The sequence below is a fragment of the Centroberyx affinis genome, unplaced genomic scaffold (assembly GCF_046629955.1).
Source record: "Centroberyx affinis isolate AG114_WGS23_722 - 3 ecotype Tasmania unplaced genomic scaffold, CSIRO-AGI_Caff_v1 ptg001293l_1, whole genome shotgun sequence".
Lineage (NCBI taxonomy): Eukaryota > Metazoa > Chordata > Actinopteri > Beryciformes > Berycidae > Centroberyx > Centroberyx affinis.
The window spans coordinates 622501-644600 of NW_027279799.1; the positions used below are offsets into that span (position 1 = coordinate 622501).

The following is a 22100-nucleotide window of genomic DNA, read 5'->3' on the forward strand; positions in this document are numbered from 1 at the left end:
GTATGTGTGGGTGTATGTGTGCATGTATCCATCTGTGCGTGCACGCTTGAAACCCCTCTAGCAGGCTATCAGAATAGTGCTGTTTCACTACCTATCACTAAACATTAATATTGTCTTTTGGGTTTACTGTCTTTCTGTGTGTATGTGTGTATGTGTGTGATTATCAAAAAACTGCTGTATCATCCGTTGCTTTAAAACTTACTTACTTTTCTTTTAGGCTTGCTGTCTGATTGGCCAGACAGTAAGCCTCAAATGGTAGAGCATCCAATGGGATCAAAGCAAACATGCTCTAATTTGAATAGCTCATTAATTTCTCATGCACATTAACACTCAAGACAAAGAAAGTCTCTGAAAAGCTACTTATTTTCCTTTTCTTTGGAGAAAAATGTTGGGAAAAAAAGCTAAGACTCAATATAGACTGATTAATAGATTTACACATAATCTACAGTTAACAAGAGGATTACTTTTGATACACAAATTTGCAATTAATTTGTGCTACATTTATATGCCATTTCCCTTCATCCTCTCTCAAATCATCCCCCTGTAGAATGAATGACAACTTCCTCGTAATGAATAATACTTTTATGAGAAGAGAAAGACTAAATATCAAGCTCTGGCATGTAGATTTATTAACATTACATATTTATCTTTACACTTCAAACTTTAGACCTTGTCCTTGTGGTGCCACTCCATGATGGTACTGTACCTCTACTGGCCATCTCTCCACATTTAACATGAAGGATGGTGGACAGGCCAATTTCCTTTCCCTTCACATGCCCCATTAATATCTATACATAAAGAAGGAATACATTTAGCCTTCCAAGACATTTTCCGTTTTAATATTCCACACTTTTACAGACCTTTGTACATTGTAGTGTGTGTAATTAATTATTCCACACCTTTGACCATGGGTTAAGGAAATGATTAATTGCTAATTACTCAGTGGGTTACGTATTCACAGTGTATTGATGAATTTTCAGACTTTTTCCATAGATATTTATGTTTTTGTTTTTTGTTTTTTGATTTGTTTTCCCATATTTTTAAAGACTGGGAAATGGTTAAAATCCTTGTCCATATTTGTACTTTCCAGTGGAGGAGCTCTGACTTATCAAGAGGGATGCATTCAGCCATTTGTCATTCTAATTAGAGAGATGTTGTCACCATTTATCTTCACTCACATATTTCCCTGAGTACAGCACATTCATTGCAGCCTTATCAAGGGGGCCAACTGGCATGTTTGCTACAATAAATTAAGCATACTAGTGTGTAGTATAAAAAGTATAGTGTAAAAATTATTGGTACCTTGAGGACCATTGAATGAAATGAAACTGTTTCCCCCAAATGAAGTTTTATGTAGTTTGTTGTGAGGTGCTGGTGCTTCAACCGTGCCGTAAAAATGTATTTTGTTCAAAGGGACTGCTGAAGGGTGCTCAGTCAACCTGGTCTCATGAAATTTGTGAACTGAGCAGCACAGTGTCTTACACTGGAAATAATGTGTTCTTTGCACAAAAAGTGAGAGAAATACTTTTCCCCACCATGAAAGGATTATGTGTAGAAGACATGATTAGAAACGGCTCAACTCCAGCAGCTAATAGCAACTGAGAAAAAAGGTTCAGGATGGTAACTTGAGCCCTTCAATCATCTTTATTGGCCTACGTGTTTCGGAGCAAGCTCCTTTAGAGCACAATACATACATGTAGGACAGTGTACATCAAAAACCAGCAAGCAGACGTGATTGGAGAAACAGCAACACCTGTGTAGGAAAGACAAAACCTCTGTTTGGGCAGTACATAGAAATAGATATACTAGAACGGAACCAGGAGACTAAAGTAGGTTTAAAGTCACAATGGATGTTAGCTAATTCTCCATATGTCAAAATCCCATTATCTTTATTTCCTGGAAAACTACATATTTTAGTGGTTAATTTGTGGCGTAACAGTAGGCGTACATAAAAATTCAAACCAATAATACCATCACAAATGACTGAGCACAGAATACAGATAAGAATAAGAATACAGATGACTGTATTATCTCCCTTTACCTCATCATTCATTCTCTCTGTCTCCTTCTCTCTTTTTTCATATTATTTATTTCTCTTTCAATTTCTCTTCCTCTGTCTCACTCTCTCTCTCTTTCACACACACACACACGCACACACACACACACACACACACACACACACACACAGGTCATCTCTGTCTAATTGCAATATCTCCATATGGTCCACCATGGTGTATATCAGTGGTGAATACTCAATTCACTATGACCTTTTCATAATTAAATGGGCAACAGCCACCATTGATCCTCTGCTCTCTCTTTCCTTCTTTTTTCAACTTTTTCAACTTTTCCTTCTCCCTGCCCTCATGCTTTCCCCTTTCTTTGGCCTAGTTTTCTTTTTTTTCTTTTTTTTCTTGTATGTTTAAGGCTGTCTATGCATATTTCCACTTCAGTAACACGGTGTGTGTATGTGAGTGTGTAAGTGTTTGCGCTCACAGGTGCACCTCTGCATGCTCATATGTACATGTGTGTCTGCATGTTTGGACATGCGCACATGTATTTGTATGTATTGCATGCTTGCATGTCTGTGTGTATTAGTGTGAATTTGTGTGTGTGTTTGCATATAATTGAAAGGAATGAAGGGTTGTCATATGCATTATTCAGTAGTATTTAAAATAAGGCACCTGCCATATGGTTCCTGCATAAAATATCCATTTAATGGTGCAAGAGCCCAGTGTATTTTATACCATCAGCAAATTCTGTTAACGAGGGGGGAAAGAGAGAGAGAGAGACACAGAGACGGAAAGGGAGAGGTTCCTCGGAGATTTGCTTGCTATCTACAGTACACTGAAATCTGAATACACAACAAGATATGACCATTTAAATTGCTCAAGGTGTTTTTGCATCTCGCTGCATCATGCCTCATCACTTCTCTTGGAGGCAGTAAAACATCAAGTCTGACCTGCTCTGTGACTTTGTGATTTGTTGCACAATCTATCCGACTGTACTGACTCTATGCTTTATTTAACTGCAGCCTTCAACACAGACAAATTTCCACTAAAGGAGTTTAATCAATTATGTATCACGGCAAAATGACTTCCAATGACACAGTTGAAAGGTTGCAAAGAAATAAAGAAAGCGACCGCTGTTACAAATAGTAGCCTTCATGCTTTCATTTCATCCGAGTTCTACGAAATATGTTGAAATGAACTTAAAGCACAAGACTATAGATTGTAGTGCCAGTGATCGATGCACAATGTTCATATCTCATTTGATAATGAGAAATTGAGTGAGAAAATGAGTGAGAAAATGAGTAACAAAGTGTAATAAAAGAGATTAGCATATTGAACATCAGTGAGTCTTGTGTCATGGAAACTAATTTTCCTTCTCAGGGATCAAATAATAGAACCTAAACTAATCTAACTTCTTTTGTTCTCTTTCCTTCTCTCCTCTCTCTCTCTCTCTCTCTCCCTCTCTCTCTGTCTCTCTCTCTCTCTCTCTCCCCCTCTCTCCAGTATTCCTTGGTGTCTCTGGCTTGTCTACCTACCAGGTTCGTCCCAACAGCATGTGTGTCCAATGGCAGCCTCTTCCACAAGCCACACTATACAGAGTGTCCATACAGTCTACGCTCAGTAAGTAGATTTACCATAAATGTGTGTGTGTGTGTCAGTGTGTTTCTATGTGTGTGTTGTGTGTGTTGTGTGTGTCAGATTCCAAGTAGAAATCCAAGTCTATGTTCTCAAAGGTGGTTAAAGAGAGTTCATTACTACATTTAAAAGCTTTCATTAGTTTTGCTTTTATGTACATCAGAATAAAACACCATGAAAGCAGCTTGTTCCCTGCTGTTACTTCATTAACATAACTTTTCAGAGAGTCGAATTTCATCAGCCTGTTGATTTGTGAGCTGAATCACACCTTTTAACTGCAGAAATAAAACTGAATTAAAATAGAGTAAAATAACACAATAAAGTTTAGAAATAAAATGAACAAATATTTCTGGCAATGATTTCATTCAAACTCAGTTTTGGAAAACAGCCCTAGTGGATGCCTGTGTGTGTGTGTGTGTGTGTTTGTGTGTTTGTTGGCACACATGCATGCATATAGACATGCAATTGACAATTTCGGTGTGCACCTTCAGTCATACCAACTCGTTTCACCATTCCACATTGCAAGAAACGAGGCTTTTGCCAGATAAGTGACTGGAATGAAATTGAGTCACTAAATCAAATGTTTAACAGTCATACTGGAGTGGTGATATTTGGTGAGGTGGCTGGATTCAGCGCCAAACTCAGGATCTGTTTCCTTATAGATTTACAATCTGTCCTCATGAAAACGTCTCCTCCATTTATTATTTGTGCAAAGATAACTCAGGACTGTGTGTCGTGTGTGTGTGCTTGCACGTGCCTGTGTATGTGATGCATGTTGTGTGTCATGCGTATGTGTGGGTTACTTGTGTATCTTTCACAGTAATCTGGATTCATATTGATATGAGCCTCTGAGGGAATAAGTGCTTCATATTTCTGTCATTCTAACATGGCAGAGGTTTAGATCATAAAGGAGACTCATAAATCTCTCTGTTCGCAGAAAGGCAGGGAGATATGATATACATAGATCTCTCCCCAATAAAAGACATGGGAGAAAACTGCTTTGTGAATTCCTATTTGTCATCGCGTGAGAAATAAAAGGCAAAAAGACATAGAGGGTATGACCTTTAGAAGCTGTTTATTGGGCAGCTCACTCAATTAAACAGTGGAAAGGGTGGGCGGAGGGAGAGAAAGAAGGGAACGAAGGTCGGAAGGAAGGGTGGAAGGAGAAAGAAAGAATGAACTAGCAAAATGATCAAATCAATCAGCAAATGAAAAAAGAGGACATTAGCAAGAGAAATCTCTACTTCCTTTTTCCCTTCTCCACCACTGGAATTATTTAGTTCTTGAGACTTTTTTTGGGGCTGGTCCACTGACAGAACAACCTTGATGAAACAGTGACAGCATTCTGGATCATTTTTCAGAGATTCTTTATGGGGATATTTTCTGGTTTATAGCTATTAGCACTATAGTTAGTATGTTTGCAATGAGGCAGTACTCCAACTATATCAAATGTCATGTAGATGCCTGGTTATCTTAATCAGAGTGAGGTCATTATACCAAGTTATACCAACACACCTAGATTTCTGGTCTTTCTGATTTACCTGGCCATGGAAAAACCTTAGTTTGAGTTCACTTCATTTTTTAAATGTCAGCATCTGTCAAAAGGTCACATAGGAAGCAGTGGCGGTGTGTTTTCGTTTACACAAATACCTCTCATGTTATAATAGGATGTGTGCTGAATCAGGACATTACAGTGTCTTCTGCTTTCCGCTATCACTAAAAATCACACCACATACATCACGGTGTTCTGTCTGTGCAACAAAGCAAATGAAAAGAATGCCAACAAATTCTAACAAAAATTTTACCAACCTATCAAACAAATCCATGTAAACCTGGGTTATTGGGGGAAATTGCATTACAGGAATCGAAGGAATGGAAGGAGTCCTAAAATATCCTAATCAAGTACAAGTACTTTTACTTTGCTGAAATTTCACTTCAGTAGAAGTTCAATTACTGTTGTAAAAATCTACTAATTAATGGAGAGATAAATAAAAAATACCTATGCATCAAGGAAACATGTACAGTAACATAGATGTACGCAGGCACATACACACACACACACACACACTCACGCACACCCTGCTGCCAATTACTGTCAAAAAGTAGGACGATTAGGTACGATTTTTCTCTTCCTTCTTTCTTCCCACCCTCCTTGCTGCCTTCCCTCTTGCTCCGATCCTTCCCTCCTTTTCCTCCTCTCTGTCCCTCCCTCCCTCCCACCCATCCCATCCTCCTCCTCCTCTATCCCTCCCTCCCTCTCTCCCTCCTTCCGTCCCTTTATCAGGTTTCTCTCTATTTACCTCTGTCTGTCTCTGCCTCCTGCCTGAGTAGTAGCCGGATATTCTAGCCGTCGTTTAGAGATCAGGTTTAATCTCACACAGAGCCAACCAGCTGCTTGAACACCCTCTCAGATGGAGAAGTGCACCTTCTCCATAACAAGCTGTTTCCCCAAATTTTATCTGTGGTTATTTCCTACGTGGAAGAGGAGCTAATTTGTCATTCTCCTGGATGAGAGACACGTTGGGAAATAGAATTAGGCTAATGAAACTGACGAATGGCAGCTATTAGTGTATGCGTACGTGTGTTTCCAGTTTGTCTGCTTGTCCTTGTCTTCGGCTGCCAACATAAATGATTTTCACTCTCTGTCTTTCTCTCTCAGAGTGTCTGATGTCCCAAAACAGCATTTTAAAATAAAATGTTTGCATTTTTCTGAAGAGAGGCAGTCAGCATTTTTTTTTAAAAGTGTCACAAGAATAGAGGAAGCAAATCTAGGCTTTGTTCATTTCAGTGTCAGTTTCAGTGAACAATAGCCAGATTTTCCTACACTTGGACACATTTATGTTTTTTCATTCACAACTGTGTTTAGTTTCCTTATTTATCGCTCAGATATATGAGTAAAGCTACATGTGTTGAAGTTTGTCTGCTTGTTTTTTCTATACAATTTGCTTGAGAAGTTTTTGTTTACATGTCACACTCGTCTGTTATAGTTCTGCAAATGATCGGGTGAGTTTGATTTAGTGCAATCAATTGTAACCTGGTGTGCTGCTCTGGGGAAAAATGAAATCAAGGACAAGGTCGACTGTGGCAACCTTGCAGTTCTTGAATCTTGTATTGAGCTTAGAAATGAAAGTGTTCACTCTAAACACAAACTTCTCCGGTTATACTTCAGTGCATCTGTTTGTTAAGCTTGATATAAAGTATTATTTTCAACATGTGATATGTTAAGAGCAAGGTGGAGCAACTCGACTTGATTTGACATTTGATCTGAACTTCTTTCATGATAAGTCATTTCTGTTTTGTTGTTGTTTACTTGCAGATGATCAGAGGCAGGAAGTGAGCCTTGGAGGCGGGGCTTCCCGGCAGTGCTTCTATGACCTCACCCCCAGTAGCCAATACCAGATCAGCGTTCACACCCGGATCCAGGAAATGGAGGGACCTGCTGTCTCCATCACTGACATGACATGTATGTAGCAAATATTCTACATATACAGTATGCACATGTGCTTCTTTCAGTTGCATTCCTTTTATTTTCACCTTTCATCCCAATTTATTTACTTTTTGGGGGCTCTTCATTCAGCTTCCCCTCTGTTCTCTGTCCTTCTCATTTTACCCATTCCCTGTCCCTTACTTTTCATTGCTCTTCTCTCCTTTCTCTGCTCTCCTGCTCCAACTCCCCCTCCCATCTTTCTCCAAGCCACCCCCCTGATCTCATCTCTTCTTCTGCCTCTTCATCTCTCTTCCAAGTCTCTTGTCTTTCTCTCACCCCCTCCTGTCTCCCTCCCCTTAACCCTCTTCTGCCCTCATAGTTGTCCTCCTGCTGTCCCTCTCCAAGTGGCTGTCTCGCCTCTGCAAACTTCGCCTTCTTCTCTCTCTCTCTCTCTCTCTCTCTCTCTCTCTCTCTCTCTCTTTCTCTCTCTCTCTCTATCTCTCTCTCTCTCTCTCTCTCTCTCTCTCTCTCTCTCTCTCTCTCTCTCTCTCTCTCTCTCTCTTCCAGAGGCTGCTGTTGCAGTTCATTGGTCAGCTGATGAGCTGAGGTGAACTGCACAGCCCAGGGACCAGGATAGCTCAGCTCTCTACCAGGGTTATAGATAGATAGATACATGGACACACACACAACCACACACACACACACACACACACACACACACATACACTAGAATTCCAGTTGATAGTATTGGTCCATAGATTTAGATAACAGTGGATTAAAGACAACTGGATAATAACTCCATAGTGTGATTGTTGTGTGTCTCTGCGACTTTTGTAAAGTTATTTAATTATATTTTCGCTTCATTAGAGAGCACACAATGGAGGGTGATAGGAAAAACAGGAAAAAGAGAGACAGAGGGGAGGACATTAACAACGATAATGAGCCGGTTTTCAGACCATATTGTTTCTAAAACATAGTATGCGCCTTTAGTCGGCTGAGCCACCAAGACACCCCGCTGTTTATTGTTTAAGGACATTTACCACATTCACAGAGAAACTCACAGCAGAAGCAATGTTTTTCTGAAATATACAGCTGGGTTTATGCGTGAATCGTGTATATTATATACTACAGAGGCTAATTATCGCTCTTGTCACCAACAACAGCCCCAAGAGTTACTGTTGACATTTTATCTGCATGTGTGAAGTTGGTCTGTCTGACTGCACAGTCTCTGATCTTTCCAAGATGATTTACTTGCTGCGCACGGTCTTGGCGCTGGTTTGACAGAACCCACTGCTTTCTGCAAAGTAATTGGCTTGGCGCTGAGGCACACCTTAACCTGAAACCCAGGGGCTCTTTTCGATTCCAAATCATAGTTTAAGAACATGGTGGCTAGAGAGATACTAGATCGATAAAAAATTGTTTTGCTATGCCTAAGTTGTAGAAGGAAGGAAAGAGAAAGACATACAGAAAGAAAGCAGAAAGATGGAATCTGACTGCTGTATCTCAGTGATAAATAGACAGAACAAAATACAGAAAGCTGTATTTTGCTCTCCATGTACCTAGGTTGTAAATACAGATTATTCTAGAAATCTTTTCCTTGTTAAGGTCCAAAACTCTGCTGTCGGAGGCAGGAAGAGGATTAGGAGAGTTCCAGTTTTATAGAAATAGGACTTTGACTAGTGCTATCTCTCATTGTACCAAAACATGGCTTAGCTTATCGAGACAAGTGTGTGTGTGTGCACGTGTGTGTGCTGTGGATAGATAAAGCCGATGATGGTGCCGCTTGTCACTGCCATCATGATTGATGACCTTGTCTTGTTTCCGTTGGTGTGTTTGTGTGTGTGTGTGTGTGTGTGTTGTGTCCAGTGCCAGCCCCAACCCAGGCTCCGACTGAACCCCCTGCCACAGAACCCCCTCCCACCATCCCCCCTGCTAAAGAAGGTGAGTGAGAAACTAAACACACACACACACACACACACATTTGTATTGTGTGTATTATTCATTCCCAGCGTTGGGGGGTAACACGTTGGAGTACTCAGATAACGTTTTTGTGTTAACTAGCAACTTCATGCCATCGTTTTTTCAATTCTTTTAATCTGTTATTAGTTACTTTTTAAAATTAGAATGCAGTTCCTTTGATTTTTCTTTCATATTGTTCAATTTTTGTTTACGGGAATTACAGAAAAGTAGAAAGAAAGTGAAAATCTTGCAGTGTAGACAACATGCTAATGCTAATACAAAAAAATTACTACTTTAAAGAGCTACAGTCTTGCATCACATTTTAAAACAATAACAACACACTTGCCAGCCATATTCCTGCATGTTTTTGAAGTGTGCTACACAAAAGTAAGCCAACAAGTTACTTTTAATAAAGCGTTACTTTTTTAGGTAAGTAAAGAAGTAACTCATTACTTTTTAAAGTAACTTTCCCCAGCAATGTTCATTACATCATTCTATTTACTAATGTCGAATCCTTAATAACCACTAAGTGCCTAACAGTTAACCCTTTACCCTAAACTTCGACTAACTGCAGTTCAAACTGAAACGCTAAAAATGATTTCTGAGGACAAAAACAGTCGCACCAATATTTCGGCATGAATGCCTTCGCTTGGCAAGACAGGCAAAATATTCTTACTGTATAGGATTTTTCCAAATGGCTTCACAAGCATAGGAAGATTAAGAATAAAGGGTAGAGGTACACACACACACACACACACACAGCTCCTACCATGGGCCACATCCAGTGGACTGAGAGGCGTCCACCAGATGCTCCACCTTCTCTGTTCCTGTCTGATGGCCCCACGGCCCAGGTAAAAGGTTGATCTGCACAGACACAGACAGACAGACACACACACACACACAGACACACACACACACATACACACACACACTCACACCTGCTGGCTGGTCTGTAAGCATTTCTGTCTAAGTTTCTGACCTTTGTCAGACCAACCCCTCCATCTGTGATGACAGGTAACCTTTACTCAGGGCCATATTCAGGACAGAGCCAGAGAGACAGGGAGAGCAGACAGTAAGGGGTGTTTGTGGAGGTGGGGGGTAGATAGAAAATTGCTTGTCTTATATCAAATTCAACATTGTAACTGAAGCTTTGGCAATATTGTTTGTGTAACATTCATGCCAATAAAGCACATTGAATTGCATTGAATTGAAAACAGAGGGAATGTGAGTGAGAGAGAGAGAGAGAGAGAGAGAGAGAGAAAGACAACAAGAGCAACAAGAGGGAGAGTGTGTTAGACAAAGTGATGGGCGCGAGTGAGGAGATAGAAGAAGAGGGAGGGAGAGATAGGGAGAGAGATGAGGGGGGCTTACAGAAAGGGAGACAGACAGAGAGAAGTGAGAAAGACGGATAAAGGCAGAGAGGCAGAGTGAGAGTGACAAAGAGAGGAGAGGTGAGAGAGATCATACCACAGACGGAGGCAAGAGAGAAAGAAAGAGATCTCTTTGTAATATCAGATCACAACTTTCCTCAGAATCAACCTTATTACACCTTTTAATCAAAACGTTCTCCTGCTAACCTTTAACTTGACATTTCTGACAAGCATGAGAGCTCAGCTCATGAGGGTCTGTAAAGATGCTATGATGACATCGTCTCTTCAGAAAAACAATCGCATCACTTCAGAGTAGAAAATACTTCTAGAAGAAATATTATATTATATTATATTCTACTTTGTTGGCTTTAGAATTACAGTCACAGGTCTAAGCTTCAGCCATACTTCCTAAACACTGTACACATATTTCAGTTTTTCTTTTATGGAGGCGGACACGATCATCGATGGGGAGGGTTTGAGCACAGAATTGGGGTTTGAAAACTTGCTAAAACCACACAACAACTTCGAGGCAGCAAAGATAAGGCTATATGGAGCCATTCAGAAACCTTAAGTAAGGAAAAGGCACCCAGGATCGACCCAGGAGTATGAATGGGCACATTCAGAAGCATTATGCAAGGAAAAAAAATACACAAATGCATTGTATATTGCCCATGTAGGTTGTCAAAAAAACACAATAGAGTTGGAAACTCTGAGTTGGAAGACTGCCTACCTTTATGTCTTATCAAGTCTTAGCAGTGTGCAGATTAAACAGTGGAGCCAGACTTTGCATATTTACCCTGGTCCACTGGATGTATATTTACAGTGGTTCATACTATGCATATTTACTAAGTGTCTGAATGTGTTAGCCATCTAGTTAACATTCAGCTGATGCTTTGTCCTCTACCGACCTTTGTTGTGTATAAATTTACACTTTATGAATGCAGTTTACACTTTTTAAATGCGGAGACAAAATGCTGTATTGGCTAAATCTATCTGTCTGTCTGTCCGTCTGCCTGCCTGCCTGTCTGTCTGTCTGTCTGTCTGCTTGTCTGTCTGTCTGTCTGCCTGTCTGCCTGTCTGTCTGTCTGCCTGCCTGTCTACCTGTCTGTCTGTCTGTCTGTCTGTCTGTCTGTCTGTCTGCCTGTCTGCCTGCCTACCTGTCTGTCTGTCTGTCTCTCTGTCTGTCTGTCTGTCTGTCTGTCTGTCTGTCTGTCTGTCTGCCTGCCTACCTGTCTGTCTGTCTGTCTGCCTGCCTACCTGTCTGTCTGTCTGTCTGTCTCTCTCTCTGTCTGTCTGTCTGTCTGTCTGTCTGTCTGTCTGTCTGCCTGCCTGCCTGCCTGCCTGCCTGCCTGTCTAGTGTGTAAGGAGGCCAAGGCCGACCTGGTGTTCCTGGTGGACGGCTCCTGGTCCATTGGAGACGACAACTTCCTGAAGATCACGCGCTTCCTCTACAGCACCATGGGATCACTGGATCTGATTGGACCAGACGGCACGCAGGTCAGTCATGTGACCACACCCAGACATCCATCATTTTACCTTAGCTGTCCAGTCCTGTTTGACCTCAAAGGAAGAATTCAGGAAAGAAATTTTAATGAATACATTTTTATACTTGTATTTCTTTCCCTTTCTTGAATGCACTACAACATTACTAGAAGCAAGGGGAAAGATTTCTGACTTGAGGATACTAGTAGGTGCAAATGCAATCTTGATCACCCAGGTCTGAACAACACTACAATGAATCTCCTTGGTGTGCTTATATTCTCATGAATGTTTGTGACTGGGAGGCAGGCATGCAGGTTTGATATGGGCTGTGATTCATGTGGTTCTTGTGTCTAGTCAGCCATCATTTAAAACATACTTATCATAAATAAGCATCAAGCAGATGAAAATAAAAGATTATAAATGGTCATTGACACAATAAGTCTTCCCAACAGAAGTACAGTACACTACAGTCTGTAATTCTTGTTCACTCACTTGTTCACTGTGATTAATTCTCCTCATTGCCCATGTACTTCCTGATAAATGGATGCTCATGGGAAATGTAATGAAAAGCATTGTGGATCTGGACTTAGCTACACTGAAATAATAAAATATGTTAAAATAATAGAACTATATGTCATGGTAAAATCTGTGGGAAAAGAGCCCAGTCAAGGAAGAGAGAACCTTCATGATGTGAAGAATCATTTCCTTTGCTTCCAAATGTGTCCAAACGTTCTGGGGAAGAGTTCCAGTCAACAGCTAATGGAGAAGTGGATCCTGTTGATGCTGTTCATCCATAATGGAAGGATGGACTGTTGTATCGCTCTATATGGGCTGCTTTCACAGGATTGGTAGCCTTTTTTCTGTAACCTGGCACTTATTCTCAGTTTATATTTCTCTTCACTTTGCTTCACTCTCTTTCTTCTTTTCACACTGAAACGGCCACCCTTCAGAAACACTAAATCAGTGTGTGTTGCTCAAACTGAACAATGTTAGGATCTTTCCTAATCAGAAACTTGAACAATCAGAGGTTGTCCTTTCTCCATTTGACCAATGTGTGTTTGCCTCATTTATTGTTTCAGGAAAGGAGGCTGTTGCTGCTGCTGCTGGCATTTATTGTTTCTGGGAGGATGATCCAGAGTAGAATTTCACTCATTTCTCTTTTGCTATCCCCTGAGAAATCAGCATGGTCACAGCCTTGTATCTATATAAAAGTTGAGAAAAGTGAAAGTGGAGGGAGAACTTTAAACCCCCAGTGAGTTTTGTTGCTGAGCATTGTTAGCCAAACTCTGCTTATTGTTTTTATTGCCAGAAAACATTTAGTTTACTCTCTAATAGAGGAGATAGTAGAGGAGCTAGTTCAGGCACTGGCTTTAGAGTGTAGGACACTGAGAGAACTGTCATCTTAAAGCAAAGTGTAAAATCCACTATAAGCACATTTTTTTTACCATTTTAACATCATTTTAACAAGAGCAGAATTATAGCCAAAAAGTATTTTGTTATGCTGATTTTGTCTCTTAAAGCCCACTATTTTATTTGCATTTTTATTTCTCCAGTTGCCAGTTCCTCACCCTTGCCACAGTAAATATTACCCATCTCCACTGCCTCAGAGGGTTCTCATGGATCAGCTTCATCTGTGAAGAGAGACCAGGGAAATATAGCTTTGCCAGGCTCAGACCCGGCCAGTGGTTCCCTGTTGCTTTCGCTAACTGTTATGTAAATTCCTCAGTGATCCTGGCCCACATAACCCCACACCATGTCATTAGACCTCTGTTGGTTCATTTGTCACTCACTACAGTAGTGCCCGCTAAACCATCCTATTTCATCTGTGTAATGTGTGCTGTTATGCAGTGGGCTACCCTGACTGTACCCGCTAACCCACTGGCAGTAGGCTACCCAGAGCAAAACATTGGCTGTAATGTGAGAGAGTTGGCTGTACAGTAAAGAGAGAGTTGGCTGGTGAATGTAGACTAGCCCCAGCCAACAACAGCACCATTACCAGTCTGGAGGTAATGATAGTTGTTTGCCTTCTTAGAGTAAGGCAATTAGATTGATTATGGCTCTGATTTTGGAGTCTTTAGTTTGGATATATATATTTCAGTGCATTTTCACATAGGGCTTAAAGAGTTTTTCATAAAATGAGGATATAATGTGATATTCCCATTTGGCAACAGGAGCTTTTATTTCACATTCTCAGTGTGCGAAATATTGCCTGACCAGGTGAAAAAAAAGGCAAAAGCTGCGATCCATTTTTGGTTTCACCTATTACAGTAAATCCACTTCAGTGAAGATGAAGGGAAGGCAAGTTGAAGAAGGATTTCTAAGGAGAAGGATTTTTTAAAAGAAGGATTTTTTAAACCTTTAGATAATGTTCAAACTCAGCTTTTGGAAGGCGTTCCTAATGTTTTTGCACTGACTGTATGCAGTGTTGGCTTTAGAGAAGCGAACTTGTGATCAAAAAATTGTTGGTTGAAATACAAAAACTGAAGAAAGTTTGGGGATCCAGGCTAGTAGGCTTGATAATGTCGCCCTCATACTGCTCATGTGCCATTGAGCAAGGCACAGAACCAGCAGACTTAGCAGCTGCCAGGTGTGAATGTGTGTAAATATATGGACATGAAGCAGAGCATTGTTGAAAACCGGACAGGGAGGTCAGTCAACCTGCCTGAGGGTAAATTTGAAACAATAGACATCCAGGGGAATGTAGCTTGATATAATTTGATTTGATATGTGATTTTGACTTCTTTCACCTCTCTCTCTCTCTCTCTCTCTCTCTCTTTCTCTCTAGGTGGCCATCGCTCAGTTCAGTGACGATGCACGGACAGAGTTCCAGCTGAGTTCCCATGGCAACAAGGAAGCCCTGTTGGAAGCCATCCAGAGGATCAGATACAAGGGAGGAAACACCAAAACAGGTCAGGACAACAGGAGCAGTAGCTGTATTAGTAGAAGTAGAGTTGTAGTAGTAGTGGATAACGCTCAGCACAGCCACGATGGTATTTGCACTTAAGGGCTTGATGAACAGACTTTGAGAAAGCATGTGTGCAGCTGTGAAATTTGGGATAGCTCCATAAAAATGTCAATTTTTCTCTGAAAGGGCTTTGCGACACTTGCTGAAACTATCACACACTGCAGAGAAGAAGACTCATTTAGGGTCAGGAATCAAAACAACCAGTTTGGGTTGTGAATATCTATTTTCAAGGTGCAACACTCTCACTTACTGCAGTTACTATCATCCCCTCTCCCTCCTTCTCTGCTCTCTCCATCCACATTCTTTCTCCGTCTCCCCTCCTCCCTTGCCTCCCTCCCACTGTCCTCTCCTCTGTCCTTCTGTTCTCTCCCCGTCTCCCCTTGTTTTCCCTTTAATCCCCCTCTCCCCTCCTCTCCTTTCTTCTCACTCTCCATTGTTTGTTTGTTTGTCCTTACTTCCTCTCTGCATTCCTCCTTTTTTTATCCTTCCCTCTCTTGTTTACCTCCAACTCCCTCCTCTCCCTCTGTCCCAGTTCTCTCTCCTCTGTTAACCTCTCTCTCCACCTTCCTTCCTCATCCCTACCCTCATCCCCAAACACACGCACACACACACACACACACACACACACACACACACACAGTCACACACACACTTCCCTTCTAGTTTAGCACGTGGAAACAGGTGGTGTTTTAGCTGACAGGACAGTGTGTGTGTATGTGTGATCTACAGCAGAACAGAGAATAAACCATGAAATTTCATCTTCTCTACACAAAAGGAAAGACGAGGCAGCCAGCTCCCACAAGGTTAGGCTAGCACACAGCCACACTCACACACACACAAACTCTCTTTCAGACACGCACACACACACACACACACACACACACACACACACACACACACACATATGCACACACACTTAAGCTGCCCTGGGTGCCTCAGCGTAGAATTCATCTTCTTCACTAGCTGAAAAACTCTCTCTATTCTTCACAATGTCCTTATTTCCACTAGAGAAACCCTCACAGCTTATTTCACAGAGAAATATCTTTTTAATTATTTCACAAATCCAGGTCTTTCACTTGAAATGCATTGCTCTAGTCCATAGTAATGCATATTATATTGCCAATATACAGTAATTCTTCGCTAGTATATCTTGCACTTCTCATGGCATTTTCATTTATGCATTATTTCAAACCAACTGTATGCACTGTAATATACAATATTTCCTACACTGTATATGGGGCTAAATTATTCATTTTACATTTCTGTGCTTTTCCACTCCTATTTCAGGCTAAGTCCTGTGCATCTTACTGTAGATTGTTTGCCTGTTCTGTATAATGTGTTTTTTATTCATGCATTAGTTTGTTTTGGTAGTTACTCCCAATGCGCTGTGAATCTGTATGCTAATGTGGTACTAGGATATAAATACAACGGCATTCATACATATCGCTTTCTCTCTCTCTCTCTCTCTCTCTCTCTCTCTCTCTCACACACACACACATACACACACACATGCATGCACAGACCTACAAACATCTTGCTCCTCTGATCCTTTGGGATGTGGACAGTGTTTTCTCTGGCTTTCAGGACTGAGGCTTACCACTGGACCCCTAAATTCTTTTTTTTCTGTCCAAACCCAAACTATTCCTTTTTTTCTTTCTAAAACTCCTCAGAGATCCTCTCAAGGCCCCTGACACTGCCTCAATCCCCCAAAGCCCTCAAATAGAGGACTGCATCTTTCTGTCTCTCTAACCCTTAGCCTTTGGCAATAGTGCCTGTGTAGATGGGGAAGAACTGAATATTGCTGTTAACTGACAAGAAACCCCATCGCTTTAATGCCATTTTGGATGTTTTCACTGTAATTGACAGCTGACTTCATCACCTATGTGGGTAAAATGTCCCGTGACCCTCGGACCAGACCAACACATTGAAAATGCAGAGTAAAATGTACACAAACGTACATGTCCATCAACAGAAAAATTAACCAGTTTCTCTCAATTCCAGAAATGTTTACTTTTGACTGAGATCGCTGTACAGTTTTATTTTTTTTATTAGATAGATGTAAGTGAAGAGAGACAAGAAAGATCAGGAGAGAGAAAGTGATTGATGGCATGCAGCAAAGGTCCTGGGCCGGATTCCAGGATGTCGCTGTGACATGGTATGAGCCTTAGACCACTGAGCCACCAGGACGCCCCGACCCAAAACATTTTTAACCTTGATTTATTCAGGGAAGGTTTGTTTCCAGCAGCACCCTGCGTCACACTTCCACACATTCACATCTGGGAGCTGCCCAGTAGCCCCACTATCTTGCCTGCCGACCGCAGAGCCGCTCCGCTGGAGCAACTGGGGGTTAAGTGCCTCGTTCTCGGGCGCCTCAGAGGTTGTTGTTCTGTGAGGGGGGAGAACGTTACTCATGCACTTTCCATCCAGGCAAACCTTCAGTCATAAGCCCTCTTCTCTATACAGAATGCTACGTATGTAATTGATGCAGCGCTTTTAGACTCTACAATCTCTGTTTGAATTCCTTTACACTCCCAGTTCCCACTCCCACACAAGTGTGAGGACAAGAGCATGTTGAGGATTCATTGTGTTGAAGCTGATATGCTGGGATTTGGCCTCTCACTATGCATTTGTTCATTAAGGCATTAGTCTGCCTTGGTGTGGGAATGATTAATTTAAAGTAGCTGCTATTGTAATAATCATTATCCCTATACATATATATATATATATATATATGTATATTATAATATTGTGTGTGTGTGTCTTTGGATGATTGATTTTCATGATCTGCATACTTATTTGTGCTAATCCCTGACTCTGCCTGACTGTATACTCAGGCTGAGTGCTGTGTGTGTGTGTGTGTGTGTGTGTGTGTGTGTGTGTGTGTGTGTGTGTGTGTGTGTTCATATGTGCTTATGGGCAAATGTGTTGGGTGATTGATTTCCAGTCACTACAGTCGTATTGCAGTTAATCCCTCTGTATGTATGAGTGTGCGTGTGTGTGTATGTGTGTGTTGCGGTGATTGACTTCCAGTATCTACAGCAGTATTACTGTTAATCCTTAACTGTTCAGTAATATATTCACACAAAGAGATTAGTCAGGACATGACTGGCCTCGTTCTATCATTTATTCAGCCAGTCCCTCTCCATCCTGCTTCAACCATAGCGTTGCTGTTGTGTGAGAACCTCTTGGCCATTTTGTGATTTTCATGTTTTACTTGAATTAAAGGTTTATAAGGTCTTTTGTGGGTTGAGGAAGCATCAGTGCTCTAAAGGCCAATGAAACCCATTCAAAATCCATTGTATAGTTTCAATAATGCATTTGATAATCCGGCTTTCTTTCTTTAATTCTTAAAGTTGACTTTTCGAAGATTAGAGGATTTCATAGCTCTTTGAGTTCATAATAACAGAGTGAAAGTGAAATTCTTCTAATACTGATTTCACCTGCAGTCACAAGAGGCCGCAGAGGGAAAAAGTGTCTCACTGTTAGAACAAGGGATTAAGCCACACCAAGGCTTTGGATGCTAAAAAAGGAGAAATTGTTTAAACGATTTTATTCCTGTTTTCTCATATGGAGTTGTTTCTGTTCTATAGTGTCTCTGTTCTCAGTTGAACAGTTTGGATTGTTTTACCGAGATCGGTAAACTGTTCTTTGACTGGAGGCTAAATCTAAAGAGAAAGAACCAAACTGAGAATTGATGGAAGACACAGATTATTTCACACATGCAGCATGGACACACAGAGAGGGACAGCTGATTGATGATGGGCTCTTGAATCCAAGACCCATGGGCACCTTACTGTTGTTTTTTTTTTTGTCTTTTTTACCCTCTCTTTCACTTCTCGCACACCTGACCCCTCTCTTTCCTCCCATCTCTTCCCTTCCTCCTTACCTTCTTCCTCTACTCTCTCTATGTCTTCTTATCTGCCCTCCTTCTCCTCTGTCCCCCCCCCCAACCCCACACCCCCCTCCCTGCTCTGTCCTGTGTCTCACTTCATGCCTGGCTAGCTGCTGTAATTCCAGTCTGACCCGGCGTGATCAGAGGACAGTGTAGAAACAGATGTATTACTGGCAGATATCTGACAACACAACACTTTGCAGGCCATCATTTGTCTTCACTGACAGCTCAGCATCGAAATAGACCCAGACAGAGAGGTGGAGGGGGGGTGGTTTTAGAAATTGGGACAGAGAGAGAGAGGAGGATTACATGGCACACACCGTACACATATAAATACACTCACACACTTTCTTACACACACACATGCACAACACACACTCACACACGTGCAATATGTGGTCGGTCAACCGATGGGCCATTTGCTGCATCGGTCCTCGTCTGGTATTGGCTTTGTTACCAAGTTCCCTAGATACTCAGTAATACCTCTCTTTATACATCAACCACCCCCCTCTCCACACACACACACACACACACACACACACACACACACACACACACACGAAGAAGGACAGAGGGAGTGGAGGTTTAGGCTAATGCCAGTGATTGTCCATTTAATTATGAAAAGGTCAGATTGAAATGAGTATGATCTATAAGAACTATAAATACAGATCCTGGTGGACAATATGCAGATATTGACATTAAATAGAAATCACCTGTGTGTATGGGGGGTTGCTTATGTGTTGGCCTGCATGCACTTTATTTTGTAAATTGGTCAGTCAGTTTGTCCTGTAACTTTGGGTGACTGGACCGTGGCTCTGAATAACACTGTTGCCCTCTGACGATGATGATCACAATCATCATCTGTTCAGAGTTTATTGGTTCAGTTGCAGTCGAGTTCACTTCAGTTGTCAGCAGTGGAGAGAGGGGCTCATAGCATAATACAAGTATAATAGAGCATAATAACTTGCCCCCGAGTTTGTTTCACCTTGGTATTCAATTGGATTTTTTTTTTCTTCAGAATTGCATTTGAGTATTTTTTTAGGGGCTTGCAGCAATGATTTACATGTTAATCTGTTTTTAGGAGCCTTTAAGTTACTCAGTGCCATATAATAATTATGGGCTCAATAACAGTTTCTTCTTAACAGTGGGAGGAAAAAGTAGAAATGCTTTTATTGAATAAGTAATTGTCCCGCAAATCAATTGTTAAGTTTCCCTAAATTGAAATAATAAAAAGAGTGCAAGTACATTAATATGATACTAAAGGACCATACTTGAATAAAACTCCTTAGTCACGCTGAGGCCTTAGACATTATCCATCTTAATGGCAATTTTTGACAGCTTAATTAACATACTGTATTTAACAGCTTTGATAAAACTTTGCTAAATAATTTTGGTGATATTTGTTGAAGGAAGGGAGAGCACTCATCACTCAATTCATGCGCCTGATTTCCTGGGATCTGTTGGTTAATTGATTGACTGACATATCGGACATAGCCAGACTTAGAAGAAGTATAGCTTCATATCAGCTAGAAGCGGCATGGACAGGGTTCTAACCGCTGCTTATTTGATTTATCTATATTTCTCTCCTATCAGGTCGGGCCATCAAGCATGTGAAGGAGTCCATTTTCACCCCAGAGGGAGGGGCCAGAAGGGGCGTTCCCAAGGTCTTGGTAGTCCTGACTGATGGCCGTTCCCAAGACGACGTCAACAAAATCTCCAAGGAGATGCAGATGGAGGGTGGGTATTTTCCAGACAGATACACATATCAATAAGAACATCACTGACGTGTAAAAGTGCTGTACTAAAATTGTCAAAAGTAGCCAAAGTGAAAAAAAAGATTCTTAAATAGATTGGTAACTTTTTGACACTGGATGTATGTGATTTGTTGAAATTAATGAGATGGATGGTGTGGCATTGTCCTTTGTATTTTCCCATACTCTGTAGTCACAGACAAGATGGAATAAATATGTGCTGTAAAACGAGACGCCGCAAACCACCCTCCCCCTCACCACCAACCCCACCCTAACTAATGTTTTACACATTATATTAGCAATTGGTTATAAAGCTATGACTTTAACGATGTATTATTCTTGCAGGCTGTATATTTGCCACATTTTACTGTTATAGGCTATCTGACACTTCGTCCATTGGTTGGAAACCTATAACTCTAACCATGCGTTTCATTCCCAGGCTGCATTATCTTTTCCATTGGCTTTAAACTTGTAATGAATCTTCCTGTTTCACTCCATTCCCAGGCTATATTATCTTTGCCATTGGCTTTGCGGATGCCGACTACGGGGAGCTGGTGAACATAGCCAGCAAGCCCAGCGATAGACATGTCTTCTTCGTGGATGATTTGGACGCTGTGAAGAAAATAGAAGAGCAGCTCATTACCTTTGTCTGCGAGGCCGCTACTGCTAGTGAGTAGCACAACTTTGTGTGTACGAGAGAGAGAGAGAGAGAGACAGAAAGGGGAACAAAAGGAGTGAGAAAGAGTTGGACATATGCAGACAGTGTGACAGAGACTGCCAGAGAAAAGAGAAATGATGCACGTTGGCAGAGAAAGGTAGTCCTTGACTGGGGAAGTGAATAGGGGAGTGAACGTGTGATTCATTTGTTTGAGAATTTGAAATATTGGGGATGAATTAACAGACTATCTTTCTTTTCTATCTTTCAGCTTGTCCATCGGTTCTAATGAGTGGCAATACAATGGCAGGTAAGACCAGGAAATCACAGAAACAATCCAAAACACATAGCATTCACAGAGCATCCATGCACTGTAATTATAGTGATAATGATGATGACAAGGAGGAGGATGATGGTGGTGATGGTGGTGATGATGATGATGATGATGATGTCTCCTGCAGGTTTCCGTATGATGGAGAAGTTTGGCCTGGTAGAGAAGGAGTACAGCACTGTGCCTGGAGTTTCTCTGGAGCCGGGTTCATTCAACAGCTTCCCCTGCTACAGGTTACACCGAGACGCCCTGGTGTCACAGCCCACCAAGTAGGTTAATTAGTTAGTTAGTCAGCCAATTAGTTTATAATAAATACTTACTAGCTTCCATTAAAAGCATCCCCAGTTGGAGACTACGCTGTGATACACTGGTACGACAACCCAACACCCAACATAGATTATGTAGGTAGTTATTAGTTAATTACATGGTAAGAAATGCAGTCAGTTACTTAGTTAGAATATAGCAAGGGTGTCGCCTGCCATGCTATACAGGTGGTGGGTGAGTCCAGTACAATCATTGCATGCTGTCCAATCCTACACACAACCATTTTAGCTTGAGTTTCTTAGCCTTAGTGTTTCAAAGAGTTATTTTCAGCCCAGTCCGTGTTTATCCATCCATGTTTTC

General features: G+C 41.3%; 1 protein-coding gene across 1 annotated transcript in view; it reads left to right on the plus strand.

Moving 5' to 3' along the window:
- The window catches only part of col14a1a (collagen, type XIV, alpha 1a), a 147689-nt gene that overhangs the window by 76005 nt on the left and 49584 nt on the right, over positions 1–22100 (plus strand). Inside the window, exons 22-30 of the mRNA XM_071525433.1 lie at positions 3513–3629; positions 6961–7107; positions 8938–9012; positions 11758–11897; positions 14668–14791; positions 20333–20476; positions 20995–21159; positions 21417–21455; positions 21607–21745. Coding sequence (XP_071381534.1) covers positions 3513–3629; positions 6961–7107; positions 8938–9012; positions 11758–11897; positions 14668–14791; positions 20333–20476; positions 20995–21159; positions 21417–21455; positions 21607–21745 — 1090 coding nt within the window. The remainder of the gene's footprint in view (positions 1–3512; positions 3630–6960; positions 7108–8937; positions 9013–11757; positions 11898–14667; positions 14792–20332; positions 20477–20994; positions 21160–21416; positions 21456–21606; positions 21746–22100) is intronic.